General features: G+C 40.9%; 1 protein-coding gene across 1 annotated transcript in view; it reads right to left on the reverse strand.

Annotated features, from left to right (window-relative positions):
- LOC121135450 (vomeronasal type-2 receptor 26-like) overlaps positions 1-15,675 on the reverse strand; it is a 30,489-nt gene that overhangs the window by 11,438 nt on the left and 3,376 nt on the right. Inside the window, exons 2-5 of the mRNA XM_040734229.1 lie at positions 15,076-15,358; positions 12,385-13,182; positions 8,605-8,814; positions 4,117-4,240 (exon numbers count right to left, since the gene is read on the reverse strand). Coding sequence (XP_040590163.1) covers positions 4,117-4,240; positions 8,605-8,814; positions 12,385-13,182; positions 15,076-15,358 — 1,415 coding nt within the window. The remainder of the gene's footprint in view (positions 1-4,116; positions 4,241-8,604; positions 8,815-12,384; positions 13,183-15,075; positions 15,359-15,675) is intronic.

Genomic DNA, 15,675 nt, shown 5'->3' on the forward strand with positions numbered 1-15,675 from the left:
ACAATGCAAACACTGCAAGAGTGTAAAACTGAAATAGAGACAAAAAACACAGTCAGAAGAAAGGCAGGAAATAGAAAAGCTGGGCAAATGGACAGGTAGTACCGATACAAGCATTAACAACATAATAGACGAGATGGAAGAGAGAATCTCAAGTGTGGAAGATAGACTAGGAGAAATAGATTCATCCACCAAAGAAAACGTTAAGTCTAACAAATCCTTAACACAAAACATCCAGGAAATATGGGACACCATGAAAAGACCAAACCTAAAAATAATTGGTATAGAAGAAGGAGAAGAAAACCACCTCAAAGGGGCAGAAAACATATTCAATAAAATCATAGAAGAAAACTTTCCCAACCTTAAGAAAGACATGCCAATGAAGGTAGAAGAAGCTTACAGAACACCAAAGAGAGTGGACCACAAAAAGTCCCATCACCACATAATAATCAAGACGCCCAATATACAGAATAAAGAAAGAATATTAAGAGCAGCTAAGGAAAAAGGCCAAGTAACATATAAGGGCAGACTTATCAGAATTACACCTGACTTCTCCATGGAAACTCTGAAAGCCAGAAGGTCCAGGATAGATATTCTACCAACACTAAGAGACCATGGATGCCAGCCCAGACTACTATACCTGGCAAAGCTCTTAATCCCTATTGATGGATAAAACAAGATATTCCATGACAAAACTAGATTTAAGCAATACATATCCACTAACCGAGCCCTACAGAAAGTTTTGGAAGGAAAACTCCAACCCAAGGAAGTTAACTACAACCAGAAAAACATAGGCATTAGAGAATGCCTCTCTACCAACAGCCAAAAGAACAAAGGGGTGAAATTCCACACATAATTCCACCAACAACAACCATTGCAAATTGAAGAAGGATGAGCAATCAATGGTCATTAATATCACTCAAAATTAATGGCCTTAACTCACCCATAAAAAGACACTGTTCATCCCATTTGGGTCATAACTTCTATTAGACTCTTTGCTTCTTTGTTGAGTTTCTATCTGGTATTCCTGTCTAGTGGTGACAGTGGGGTGTTGAACTCTCCCACTATAAACGTGTGTCGCTTTATATGTGATTTCAGTTTTAGTAATGTTTCTTTTATGAACGTGGATGCCTTTGTATTTGGGGAATAGATGTTTAGAATTGAAACATCATCTTGGTGGATTACTCCTGTGATGAGTATGTAATGGCCTCCTTCATCTCTTTTGATTGATCTTATTTTAAAGTCTAATTTGTTAGATATTACAGTTGCTACCCCTGTTTGTTTCTTGGGTCCATTTGATTGGAAAATCATTGCCCAACCTTTAACTCTGAGGTAATGTCTATCTTTGGGTGAGGTGTGTTACTTGTATTCAGCAGTAGGATGGGTTCTGTCTTCGAATCCATTCTGTTAGCCTGTGTCTTTTTATGGGTGAGTTAAGGTCATTAATATTGAGAGATATTAATGAACATTGATTGCTAATCCTTCTTTGATTTGGAATGGTTGTTGCTGGTAGAGTTATATGCGGAATTCCACCCTTTTTTTCTTTTGGCTGTTGGTAAAGTGGGATTATCTAATTCCTATGTTTTTTAGGTTGTAGTTAACTTCCTTGGTTTGGAGTTTTCCTTCCAGAAATTTCTGTAGTGATGGGTTAGTGGAGTGGACATGTATTGCTTGAATCTGATTTTGTCATGAAATATCTTGTTTTCTCCATCTATAATGATTGAGAGCCTTTCTGGGTATAGTAGTCTAGGCTGGCACTCATGGTCTCTTAGTGTTGGTATAATATCTATCCAGGACCTTCTGGCTTTCAGAGTTTCCATGGAAAAGTCAGGTGTAATTCTGATAGGTTTGCCTTTATATGTTACTTGGCTTTTTTCCCTTAGCTGCTCTTAATATTCTTTCTATATTCTGTATATTTGGGGTCTTGATAATTATGTGGTGGGGTGACTTTTTTGTGGTCCATTCTATTTGGTGTTCTGTAAGCTTCTTGTTCCTTTATGGGCATCTCTTTCTTAAGGTTGGGAAAGTTTTCTTCTATAAGTTTGTTGAATATGTTTTCTGCCCCATTGAGTTGGGTTACTTCACTTTCTTCTATACCTATTATTCTTAGGTTTGGTCTTTTCATGGTGTCCCATATTTCCTGGATGTTTTGTGTTAGGGGTTTGTTAGACTTAAGATTTTCTTTGGTTAGACACTAATCAATTAAGACACTTGACGTAGGTCACCACAATATCATCACCATCATTATACTTGATTTTGGGCATCTGGGAAAAAGACTTAGAGCATTATCCAAATGTGTGTAGAAAGTTAAAAAAAAGATTTTCTTTGGGTGATGAATCAGTGTATCCTAGTGTATCTTCAACACCTGAGATTCTCTCTTCCATCTCCTGTATTCGGTTGGTTATGCTTATATCTGTAGTACCTGACCATTTGCCCAAATTTTCTATTTCAATCCTTCCTTCAGATTGTGTTTTTTTTATTTTCTGTATTTATGTTTTCACACCTTACACTGTCTGAATTGTTTCCTGTAATTTTTTCTTTGTCTTTTTGTCCATTTGTTGCATATCCTGCATTTTTTGCTTTGTTTCTTCTTCCATTTCTTGCATTCTTTTGCTTTGGTCTTCTTCCATTTCCTGCCTTGTTTGGTTTGCTTTTTCTTCCATTTCTTGCATTTTTGTTTGTTTTTTCTTCCATTTCTTTGAGGGATTTTCCTATATCCTCTTTTAGGGCCTCTATCATTTGCATGAAGTTGCTTTTAAGGTCATTCTCTTCTGGTTCATTTGCATTGAAATGTTGGAGTATTGCCAGTGTGGAGTCTCTAGAATCTGGCAGTCTCATATTTGTTTTTCTGTTGTTGAGTGTGTTTTTCTATTGTCTCTTTCCCATCTCGTCTTCTAGTTGGTTCAGAAAGAGCCCCTTACTGGACTGGTGGTTAGGGTATCAAAGTTCCCTTTCCGTGGGTGCTAGCAAGACCAATACTCTGGTAGTTCTCCTCTTCCTGGTCCTAGTCCTGGTTCCATGGGTGGAGAAGAAGCACAGGAATCTGAGGTGCATAGTCTCCAACCTGGTCCCCTTGTCCCGCTGGTCAAACAGAAGACCTAGGATCTGGGGTGGATGGCTCCTGTCAGGATGAGATGCTCTGTGGCATTCTATAGGCAGTCCCCAGGCACTGCAAGGCAGGCCCAGATGCAGGAGCCTTATTTACCTGGATCCCCTGGTCTCATTGGTGGAAGAGAAGACCTGGGATCTGTGATGTGTGGCTCCTGCACCGATGAAAAACTCTGTGGCAGTCCCCAGGCAATCCCCAGCCACTGGAAGGCAGACATGGATGCAGGGACTGGTTTACCTGGTCCCTCAAGCTCCACAGGTCCCGCTGGTACAGCTGGTCCCACTGGTCCGGCTGGTCGCTACTCATATGATGTTTTTAATGTAAGCAAAATTCATCAGTGTCAGCAGCAGTCATGACCTATTAAGGGACCACTAAAGCTTACAGAAGTGGCTTATTCTGGTTCCTTGACCAGGATGTGTCAAGGATGTGCAGTGTTGGCTAGAAGAGCATTCATTATGCAGCAAAATTAGGGTGCATTGACTTTCCTGTGTCAATACACCATTTACCTAAGGACAATTATAAGAAAAGTGTCTGGCCGGTACTCCACAGTAAAGCAGAGGCTAGGCAGCATCAGTAGATGGATGGGTATTTTGAATGAGACTGATACCATTAGGCACATATATTTAATTGATTAGTTCTTAATTGATGAATTGTTGGTAATGTATTAAGAGGTGTAGCATTGTTGTGTGAGGAATGTCAATGAGGGTGGCCTTTGAAAGTTCAAACTCCCACACAAGGCCCACTGTCCATCTGGCTGCTGATTGGGGATTAGAATGTAAAATTTTACCGACTCCTTTCAGCCATGCCTGCCTGTCTGATGCCATGCTTCCTGCCATGGTGGTCATGGACTCAGCCCCTGAAACTGTAAGGAAGCCCCAGTTGCATGTTTTACTGTTAGAAGATGTCTTGGTCATGGTGTCTCTTCACAGCAGGAGAACAGTAACTGAGACAATGGGCAAATGCTGTAGGCTCCTGTTAACTCCTCAGATGCCAGCTCTACATGTCCTCACCTTTGTGGTCTGCAAACTGTCCCTCTGGACAAGGACTGCAATCAAAACAGCACTGGGGGGCTCCCAGCCTAGGCACTTGGATGAACCCTGGAAGGCAGCTTTCACTGCACATAGAGGTGGGCACCTAGGAACAGAGAGCATATGTCACCGGTGACTCTACAGGAACACAGATGCTTGGCCTCACCCTGAGAACCAAAACAGGAGAGTTTCCTTCCTGCTCCTTAATAAGAGACTTTACAGAAAAATGTCTATCCCTGGAGATGAAAGACAGGACAGGGTCCTTTGAGTGTAAGAGAAAAGGGGCTACATCTGGCTATCTTGACAAAGTGATTAGCAAGCATAAAAGAACAGTTTGATGTGTTGTCTCTTCTGTACCTCTGTGGCAGCCTCCTCAACAGTTGAAGGTATGGAGTCTGGAGAGAAGGCTCACATGTTCAGACCACAGGCCGCTCCTCCAGAGGAACAGAATTCAAGTCACACCACACATTTAGCAACTCACACTAACTCCAGTTTTCAACGATACACTACACTATTCCAGCCTGCACAGGAACCAGGCATGCATACACTACATAAGAATACATGCGGTTAAAATTCCAAGAATGCAAAATAAAACCTAAAAAAGAACTAAAAGTATTTGAAGCCCTTACAATAATCTATAAGGTGGCCAAAATTTACTGATGCTTTTAGATTTCTCTTTCACTGAAACTCCGGAGTGCCTACTGATTACTTGATGGACTCAAGTCTAACTCAGAAGACATGACAGTCAATATTCCTTTTCTCAATCTCCTTTTGTGAAGCTGCTGAGGTTTACAAGTGTCACTAATAAAAAACTAGCACCCAGATTTAGTAAGGGACATATTGTAGGTACTGAATCTCTCAACATACACACACACACACACACACACACACACACACACACACAAACACACACCATTACACAATTATCACAGCACCCTCAGTGGTCCTCTTATTTACCTTGAGCCTGCCAAGGAAGACTCAGTTTCTCTTAGCATAGCTCTACTTCTAGGCAAGGATTATCAAGGAAGAAGTGTGGGATGCTGATATATCGGCCACAACAGAAGACAGCAGAAAACCCTCCCCAGATCAAGGCCACTGAAAGGTTCTTCAAAAGAAATCTACAAATACTTACCATGTGTTCTTTATGAATGAGAATTCTAAGTATAGGAACCTCATTCTCATGTGGAAAGCTTTAAGAGCACCATTGACTGGAGATGCCATCAAAACTAAGACAGGCCAAGTGTCAGACTAGAGGATCTTTGTCCACTCTCATGAGGCAGAAAGCTGAGGTATTTCTATACACCAGAATCCACATACAGACATACCTATGTCAACACTGCTTCTAATTTTGTTAATAAATATCTGGGTTTCAATCTCCTATGTTTCCAAAGGCTTCTGGGTTGGATCATAGGATACCCGGTAGGGGTATTTAAAGAATGATGGGAAACTAATGACTATGGTAGCTGAATTTAATTGACCACCTCCACAAGATCGTAGGTAGTGGCACTAAAGAAGATGTAGCTTTGTTCCAACAGGTGTGGATTTCTTGGAGAAAGTGTGTCCTTTTAAAGGTGGGCACTTGGGGCTATCATATAGGCTTAAATCACCCAGTGGACAAGTTCACTTCCTGTTGCTTGCATGTTGAGATCAAGGACTTTCAGCTCCTTTTCCAGCACCATTTCTGCTTGCCTGCTGCCATGTTGCACCAAGATAATGGAGTAAAATTCTGAAAATGTAAGCTGCCCCAATTAAATGTGTTTCATTTATAAGAGATAGTATGGTCCCTTGTAGAAGACTGTAAGCTGTTTTGCATTTGTTTATGCTGTGGAACATTTGAGTAATGATTGAAAATGCAGGGCATTCTTGTAACTTGCATTTCTTTAACTTGGTCATGCGGTGTTATTTTGTCTGTCTACAACAACTATTTGGTCTAATAAAGTGCTGAATGGCCAACAAAAGTAAGGCAGGAGAAGGACAGGTGGTGCTGGCAGGCAAACAGAATAAACAGGAGGAGAAATCTGGAAGTAGAAAATGAGGAGAAAGAAAAATGGAAGGAGGAGGACACTGGGTTACAAACACCCAGCTACACAGCAAGCAACAGAGAAAGAAGTAAAGAAAGGTATGTAGGAATAGAGAAAGTTAATTGACCAGAGGCAAAGAGTAGATGGGATAATTAAGTTAAAAAACTCTGGCCAGAAGTAGGGTAATCTGAGACTGCGCATTGATAAGAAAGAATAAGACCCCCTGGGCATTAATTTGGGAGCTGGGTGGTTGGAGCCTCAAAAAGCAAGGACTCAAAAGAGTAAGAGTGTAAAACAATAGCAACCAACAACAGTGGTCATGGTGTCTCTTCACAGCAATAAAAACCCTAATTAGGACAGTAATTGGTACATGGCACAGGGGTATGGATGTGACAGGCTTGTTGAATATAGGCTTTTTTTGAAGAAATACAGACTGTGGGACAGAGGATTGGTAAAGGAGTTGAAAGCTGAAAGTTCTGCTTAATGGGCCATACTAATAGGAGCATGGAAGACACAGTGCTGAGTATGATTAGATGAATTGTGGCCTTGCCTCAAAAAGCTTCCCAGGGGAACAATATGAATGTGTGGCATAGACCTTGGTCTTATGTTATTTAAGTGAAGAATGTGGCTACTTTTTGCCCTTGTCCAAAGAGTCTGCCTGAGGCTGACATGAAGACTTTTGGATTAATTGGTTTGGCAGCAGAAATCACAAAACAGGTCATATAGATTCTGTTGAATGTTTGCTAGTATGCCATTATAGGCTGGGAGTATGTGATTTGTTTTTGAATTTCATTTTACAGGACATTACAATTGAGAGTTTGCATGAACCTCAGCAGACACTTTCAACTGGAACTTTGAACCATTATTTCAACTGTAATAAATGGTAAGAACTTCAGAAATTGGAACAAATGCACTTTACATAGGAATAATGTTACAAGCTTAGGGGAACATGGAGTAGAATGTGGTGGTTGAATGTAATTGGTCCACATAAACTTACAGGGAGTAGCACTATTAGGAGATGTGGCTTTGTTGGAGCACGTGTATCGTTGTTGAAGGAAGTGTGTCACTATGGAGGTAGGATTTGAGGTCTCATATATGCTCAAGACATGCCCAGGTCAAGATGAGGGAGTCAAAGCTCCTTCTCAAGCACCATGACTGACTGCATGCCACAATGACCCACTAGCATGATAATGGACTAAATAAATGTCTGAAAATGTAGGTCACCTAATTACATGATTATTTTTGTAAGAGTCCCAATGGCCATGGTGGCTCCTCACAATAATAAAAACCCTACCCAAGACAACACCTCTCACGAAATCAATGCATTAATTCCTCAATGGCTTCATCATTTAATGAATTATGTACATACTGGAAAGAGAAGCTGGGAATCAGTTGGAGGGAGTGAGTCACTGGGACTATGCACTGGTAACATGTAATTTGTTTACCTACCTACTCTATTGAGCTAGCTACCTCCCCACATCCTGTGTCCCATGAAATCAGAAAACTCTTCCACCACACACGCCTGCTGCCATAACATACTGCCTCAAACACTCACACACACACACACACACACACACACACACACACACACACACAAAGCAATAAATGTATTGGACCATTGATATCTCAATCCAAATTGAAATTAAATCTTTTCCTCATTCCAAACTCTTTCTCAGGTTCTTGTTATAGGTGCTGAAATAAACTAACTTAGCAAGTAAATGGGGTGTCTGTTGCGTCCATTCCCCACATGGTTTCTGGGAAGGTGTTTAAATTAGGGTGTCATTATCTTCCTCTTTTCAAAGCAGGTCCTGAACACAGACACTGAAAATACTCCCAAGGGAGCAAGAGCTGCAGATTCTCATTGCATTTGTGAGGCTGGTAGACATATTGCTCATTTTTCTTGGTGAGTATGGTGTAAATTGCTATATGTGTTTTTGTAAATCTATCTGGGTTCTTGTTCATGTAAGGACAAACGCATTTGGAGGACCAAGGTTAATGCTGAGAACCATTCTCAATGGCTTCTACTGTGTTCACTAAAGCAGAGGCTCAAAGTAAGACTCAAACTCATGACAGGGATATTCTTACTAGCTAACATGTTATGGACATTTCCTTGTCTCCATCTTCCAAGGATGAAACTACAGGAGGGACACACTGCCCACCCAGTACTCTGGAGACCGAGAGTCTGGTCCTTGTATTTTCACACCAAATACTTTAATCATTGAACTGTTTCCCACATCCCAACTATTATATTTGAAATTTTTGCTTATGAATCAATATCATTCAGAGAAAACTTTTATGAGGTAATCAACATAGCCAGTTACAACAGACTGACACAATCCAGAACTGCATTATCTTCATGCACATGGTGCAATTAGGACTCCTAGAATTGGAATTTCCTATGATTACAATACACTATGAAAATAGACAACTGTGCATTCAGGCAACTCACTTGAAGATCCTCCTTCAAATGGATCATCATTTTATTCTCTGAAAACACTAAGGGGTCTATTATTCCTACATTGACCAAGTGAAATACACCATCGGTGGTCTTCTGCCCTTGGAAAATGTCAAATTTTGTCACCATATCTCCATTAGCATCAAACATAATTTCACTTCCATCAGGAGTTTTGAAGTGCACCTTCCTGAGGGCATGAAGAAGCTGAGGAAGGAAGGGAGATATTGTAGACCAACCAGGATCAGTCTGAAGTCTTGTCCAAAATATCACATGCAATGAGAGATGTCATTCCAACCATGGACTGGACCCATTAACTGTGCTATTTTTCAGGAACTCGGGAAGATATTTTAGCTTTCAGAAAGTACTAATTCATAAAATTTAATCCACATCATTTTTAAAAATTGTACATTTTCCCTCTCACTATCTCTAACCCTGTCTCTGAGTGTGTGAGTGTTGTATGGGTGGTGCTTGTGTGTGTGTGTGTGTGTGTGTGTGTGTGTATACAGCTAATTTGTGTTATGGAATCCAGAGAAGAATTATCAGGAATGTTCCCTCCTTCTGCTTCCAAGTGATACTAAGTAATGAAAATTATACTTGGGGACAAGTGCCTTTACACTCAAAAGCCTTAAAATTAAACCCACAAACAGGACAATGTGGTGGCTTCTCCAGCATCTCATTTGGCCTTGAACTACTATCTTCAGATTCCGTGTCACATTCAGTAGACACCAAACCAGAGCAAGACTTCCATAGACTGGTCCAAGCCCACCTAGACTACATTATTACTCTGTCCAGTCCTGGACAATTCATCAGTGCCAACCATATGGGTCTTATATTTCTCTTCATTCTGAGGTCTTGACACATATTGACCCTGCCTTCTGCAATGACATCACTTCTTCCCATGGTGGGACTTCTCATCATCTTGTTTGGAATTCATGTTTCCTGACAGAGATGACTTCTCTAGCCTGTCACTTCCATTCACTTACTCCTCATTCCATCTACCTTATGTCTTCATCATAGAGTACACACAGACATCTCAACACTCACATATTTTTGTGAGAGGATCTTGCTGTGTAGACCAGGTTGCCTGCAACATCCAATGCCCTAGCATGACAGGTATTGTCCAGCAAGAAGCCTCCTGTTAGTTTCAATCTGTTACCCTCAGCCAAAATGTATACAACAACCACTGTCCTTCAAGTTTACAATGATATGTACCTTCACCAGACACATAGTGGAAATTCAGGTCATCTAAACAATGGTAATAAAAAAACCCTCTTTTGCCACCACTCTCACTGTTGACTTCATCAGTGAGCACCATATCTTCCAGGGGTCGTCTTACAAACCTGAACTTATAATACACCTGATTCACTTGCAAAAGATATACAGATAGGTAAGTAGATAGACAGACAGACAGACAGACAGACAGACAGACAGACAGAGAAAGACTGGGTATGATCAAAATGTGTTCAACACATGTATGAAAATATCAATACTATTTTAAAATAGAAAAATAAGTGAGGTCTTGTGAGATGGCTCTGTGATCAAAACACTTGTCATAAAACTTGAGGATGGAAATTCAAACCGCATAACCCAACTAAATGTCAGGGCTATGTAACAGCCCATTTCTAATGAGAAGGTAGAGAGAGTAGACTATGTAAGCAGCTGAAGCAAAGGCTCGTAAGCATGGACAGACAGAGAGAGAGAGAGACAGGGAGAGACAGAGAGAGAGATACTGAGAGAAAGTGTCAGCAGCTGAGAGAGATTGTCAAGGTGGGAGAGAGAGTGTGTGTGAGTTAGCTGTTGAGAAAGAGTCCTTGAAGCATCAACCTTGATATCAATCCACACACCTATGAACACCTGATTTTTGATAAAGGAGCTAAAACTACACAATGGAAACAAGAAAGTATCTTCAACAAATTGTGCTGGTGTAACTGAAAGCTGATATGTAGAAAAGTAGAAATTGATCGATATCTATGCACAAAACTCAAGTACAAATGGATCAAAGACCTCAAAATAAAACCAACCATACTGAAACTGATAGAAGGGAAAGTCGAAAGCAGCCCTCTATGTGGTGGCACAGGAGACCACTTGTCGAATATAACAACAATAACACAGACCAAACGACAAATGGGACCTCTTGAAACTAAAGAGCTTCTATAAGGCCAAGGACATGATCAACAAGAAAAAATGGATCCCTACAGAATGGAAAATGCCTCAACATCAAACCCAACATCTGACAAATGACTGATGTCAAAAACATACAATGAACTGAAAAAAACTAGACATCGAATATCAAATAAAAAATGGGGTACAGATCTAAAAAGAGAATTCTCAACACAGTGATTTCAAATGACCAAAAGACACTTAAGAAAATGGTCAATATCCTTAGAAATCAGACAAATGCAAATCAAAACAAATCTGAGGTACCATCTTACATTGATCAGAATGGCTAAAACAAAAATCTGCTCAAAGCTTAAGCTGGAAAGGAGGTGGAGAAAAGGGACCACTCCTGCATTGCTGATGGGAGTGCAAACTTGTACAACCATTTTGGAAACCTGTATACTGATTTCTAAGAAAATTGGGAATCATTCTACGTCAAGACACAGCAACATAATTCTTGGGCATATACACTAAGGATGCTCATGCATACCACAAGAACATTTGCTCAACAATGTTCATAGCAGCATTATTAATAATAGCCATAACATGGAAACAATCTACGTGCCCCTCAACCAAAGAATGGATAAGGAACATTTATTACATTTGCACAATGGAGTACTACTCAACTTTAAAAAATGTATTCTTGAAAGTCGCAAGCAAATGGTTGGAACTAGAAAAAAAACATCTTGAGTGAGGTAACCCAGACCAAGAAAGACTAATATAATATGTACTCACTCATAAGTGGATGCTAGACATAAAGCAAAAGACAACCAGCCTACAGGCCACAAACCAAGAGGACCTAAGTAACAAAGAGGAACCTAAGAGGCATACATGGACAGACCTAGGAATGGGAAAAAGGGACAAGATTCTCTGAGTAAACAGGGGCTACAAGAGGTATAGAGGAGGATGAAATGATGGAGAGCAGGAGGGTAGAGGAGTGAGGAAAATATATAACTCAATTAAAAATATACTCCACTAAAAGATGTAGTACAAACACACAAACAAACAAAAAAAACAAGGGGAGACAGAAGAAGACCAGAACAAGTTGGCTACCAAAACTAGACACATCAACAATTTCGAGATTTTAGTGAGAACCCCTGCCAAAAAGAATAACATAGGTGAGTGATTGAAAGGTGATTCCTCATCATTCTCAGACCTTCCCATGTGAGTGTGCAGGGCCACACCGCGTGACTGCATACACACAAACCAATGCCCAGAAATATTTACCATACACGTCAGAAAGGAAAAATAAAAAATGGAATTTGACACGAATTTGAAATCCTGATATGCAGCATGAATATAGTAAACCCCTTACACTGTTTATAAAAGTAAAAATTTAGGAAATTAATAAAATGTCCTTAGTGTTATCTGAAATATTAATTTTAGTAGATGTCCTCTATTTGTTAAGGAAGGAAATACACAAGGACTAACTCATCTCAGATTATAGAGACACCTTGGAATCCTTATTTATTATTCCTTTTAAGATGCTTCTCTGTTTCAAGTATGAGGAATCCTGGCTAAAGCATACAGTCAGCCTCAGGTCAACAGTTCAGTTTGAACCAAAGTCCTCTTCCCCATCGATCCCTGAATCACACACTGCACACATGCCTCTCTCACCTGCCAGGGATGGAAGTCCTGAGAGTCTGTACCTTTCCCATGCTGGTGCTCATCATCTATCATGTCCTGCAGGGCATGGGCAATGTTGTAGACACCTGTGTAAGCAGCATCCATCTTACTAACTTCTTGGAAAGGGTACAGCTGGTTTTTCAGACTCTCATTCCCTGAGCACAATTGTATACCCTCTCTCACTGTGCTGCTCTGGTGAGGCCATACACAATTTAAGGTGGACTCCCAGAACTTCTTTATGAACATATCCTCTGGGGTCTGTCTGGGGCGCAAGTTGGCAAGGACCTCGGGAAAGCCAATAGCCCTGCTGCTGTGATACAGAAGGCCAAATATGCTATGCAGTAACTTGGAAACTCCTGGAATGCTCAGGGCGAGTGACACATGCATAGTGTCCTTGATGACCCAGACCTGGCCTGAGACAGGGGTGCCCACTAAGTAATGCAGACTTATTTGGAAATTGACAATGTTTAGAAAAACCAGAACAGCTCTGGCTGTGCATTTTTGCATCTTCAGGAAAAACTCTTCTCTCTTCTTCAAGGACTCATGGAAAGAGACATAGATTGTGGACTCAATACACACACCAGCTGGGCTCAACTCCTGATTGGCCAGAGAGCTGGCATGCTGCCCAAAGTCATCATCATGGGCCAGAATGATCACCCAGGTCCACTGAAAGTGGATTACCAACTGAGTCACTGCACTGAAGGCCTTGAGGTCACTAGTCAGGGTGCCCAGGATAGATGGGAACTGAATGTTGTCACTGATGCTGGGTAGTGAGGATCCATAACTGACCTGTCAAGAAAGAGACAGGAAATACAAGAGTGGATGAAATTGGAGCTTCACATGTGGGCTGATGGTCTGGATCCAATGTAGGAGGGAGTGGAGACCTGGGTCTATAGTTAAAAGACCCTGCTAGTATTATGGAGGACCAAAGTTTGATTCCCAGGATCAACATCAGGATCTGCACATCTGCCTGTTTCACCAGCTCCAGGAAATCAGATACCCTTTCCTGGCTGTGTACAAGATCTCTTTATATACTCAAAAAAAAAACACACACACACACACACACGAATGTATATTAAATTTTAAAACATACACAAATTTCAGGAAAAGATTTAGGCCTCCTGCCTTAAAACTGTGCTGGTTCTGAAAGCTGCTCTGTGCCACTCACTGGCCAATAATCCCAGACACAGCCCAGTGGCTTCTGGAATGAAGGCTAGAACCACAGATTTACATGCTCTACTCTAAGAATGTGAGGTTGAGTGAGAGACCCTGCCCAATAAATGAGGCAGAACAGTGAAGGCAGGATTTCTCATGTCATCCTCATACCTTCCCAAATATATACACAGGAGTGCACACCTGACCACATACGCCTGCATGTAGAAACACATATGAGCCCATAGGCGTGTACCACACACATATGTCCTTCACCTGACCCCTAATATTTTATTACTACACTTTGGCTAGACTTGATCTGACTCTCTTGTTTTCACACAGCTGTTAGGTTGTTGTTTTTAAAGTGTGTGTGTGTGTGTGTGTGTGTGTATCTGTCTGTCTGTCTGTCTGTGTGTCTGATCTGTGTGTGTGTCTGCGCTGTGTCTGTTTGCGTGCATGTGAAGATAAGAAGACAAATTTCAGGAGGTCTCCTTCAAGTAGGAATGCTGGGATATTATACCAATGGGCTTGACAGGAATGTCTTTTTACAGAAGGATGAAAATATTCTCAAATCTACTTTGGGTATCATGCTAAAAAAGCCACTAAAATGTTCTCCTTCGATGGATAAATTTTCCTCAAGTCACCTCTTAAAATTATGAACTGAAGAGATGATTGCCAGATATGGTCACCCTTGTGGGAATGACACTGATGCCTGGGTTACAGGGAATAGCCTGTAGACAGGAGCAAGTGGAAAGAGCCCAATTACCTAGATTCAAATCCCAAGTATGTACATCCAAGCAAAGTTCTGATATGTTGGGGGTTTTTTGTTTGTTTGTTTGATTGATTTTCCTCTGAGAGCTTAGGTATATGTGTATGCAACCAAGCCTCAAAAACATAATTTTAATCCCCAAATTCAACATAGTAGCAGTAAATAATTCTAAAGTTGCGCTCTAATGACCACATGAACAACATTGCACTGGAGTTGAGTGTTTACATGAATACACAAGCACACAAAGACAAACATATAGACATATAGGTATAATAAGAAGCTGAAGAGTTGGAGCAGTAGTTAACAGTATTAGCTACTCTTTCAGAGGACCAGGGTTCAAATGTCAACACAATTGTGGCAGGGGCGAAATATTTGGACCTCCAGGCCTAGGGAATCCACTGCCCTCTTCTGAATGTCTGTGGGAAACTGGGGTGTGTGTTTCTGGGTATGTTTATGGTGTTACATATGTGTATTAATATATTTATATATATATAGAATATAAACTTACACTTTAAAAAGAAAAATTTATTTTTAAAATAATAATAAGAACAATTTTTCAGTTATCTCATCATGAGAAAGATGACAGTTCTCTCCAAGTAATTTACCCATGGAAGAGAATTATGTTGGGCATAGAGAAACTTAGAATGGAGACTATCTCCACGGTAGAGATGCTCACTACCATGAACAACACCATCATTGTCACTATCATCAGTAACTAACTGCATCACATTTATGACCGAAGAAATCTTGGAGTAACTTACCTGGGGAAACCTGTACAGACCCAGAAGACTGGCCATGGAGACAGACCTTGTGGCCCCAATGAGGGCCACCTGAGGAGAACCATGCTGGCAGGTGTAGTTGGGGATGGGCTCCTCCTGTCTCGTGAGAAAGCTGAGCGTCTCATGGATGACACCATGCACTGAATCCCCAGAGTTTCGAATGGAGAAGCCCAGGGTCAAATTGGGCAGCAGGTCAGATCTCCTATTAATCTCCTCGATGGCAAACACAAAACTCTGGGCCACTGGGTAGCCCCACTGGGAAACACTGAGGTATAGAAAAGCCCACATTATTATTCATGGTGTGGTAAGGGGAACAATAAGAAGCACAGTGACTCAAGATATACAAGGGAAAACATGTAACTCCAAAAATACTTGCACACAGGAGTTCAGTTCAGAATAATCAAAGGGGAGCCAGACACAGTAATCAGATGGGGTGGTTTCAGAAGACAGGAAGGATAACTGAACATCTATTGAATGATCTGGGTACGAATACACAAGAGTTTGATCCCAGCACTCAAGAGAAAAGACAGTTGGATGTACATGATTGGAGACCATCATGGATTACATTGCCAAATGAAGGAA

The sequence above is a fragment of the Mesocricetus auratus genome, unplaced genomic scaffold (genome assembly GCF_017639785.1).
Source record: "Mesocricetus auratus isolate SY011 unplaced genomic scaffold, BCM_Maur_2.0 Super-Scaffold_100038, whole genome shotgun sequence".
In the NCBI taxonomy this organism is placed as follows: Eukaryota; Metazoa; Chordata; class Mammalia; order Rodentia; family Cricetidae; genus Mesocricetus; species Mesocricetus auratus.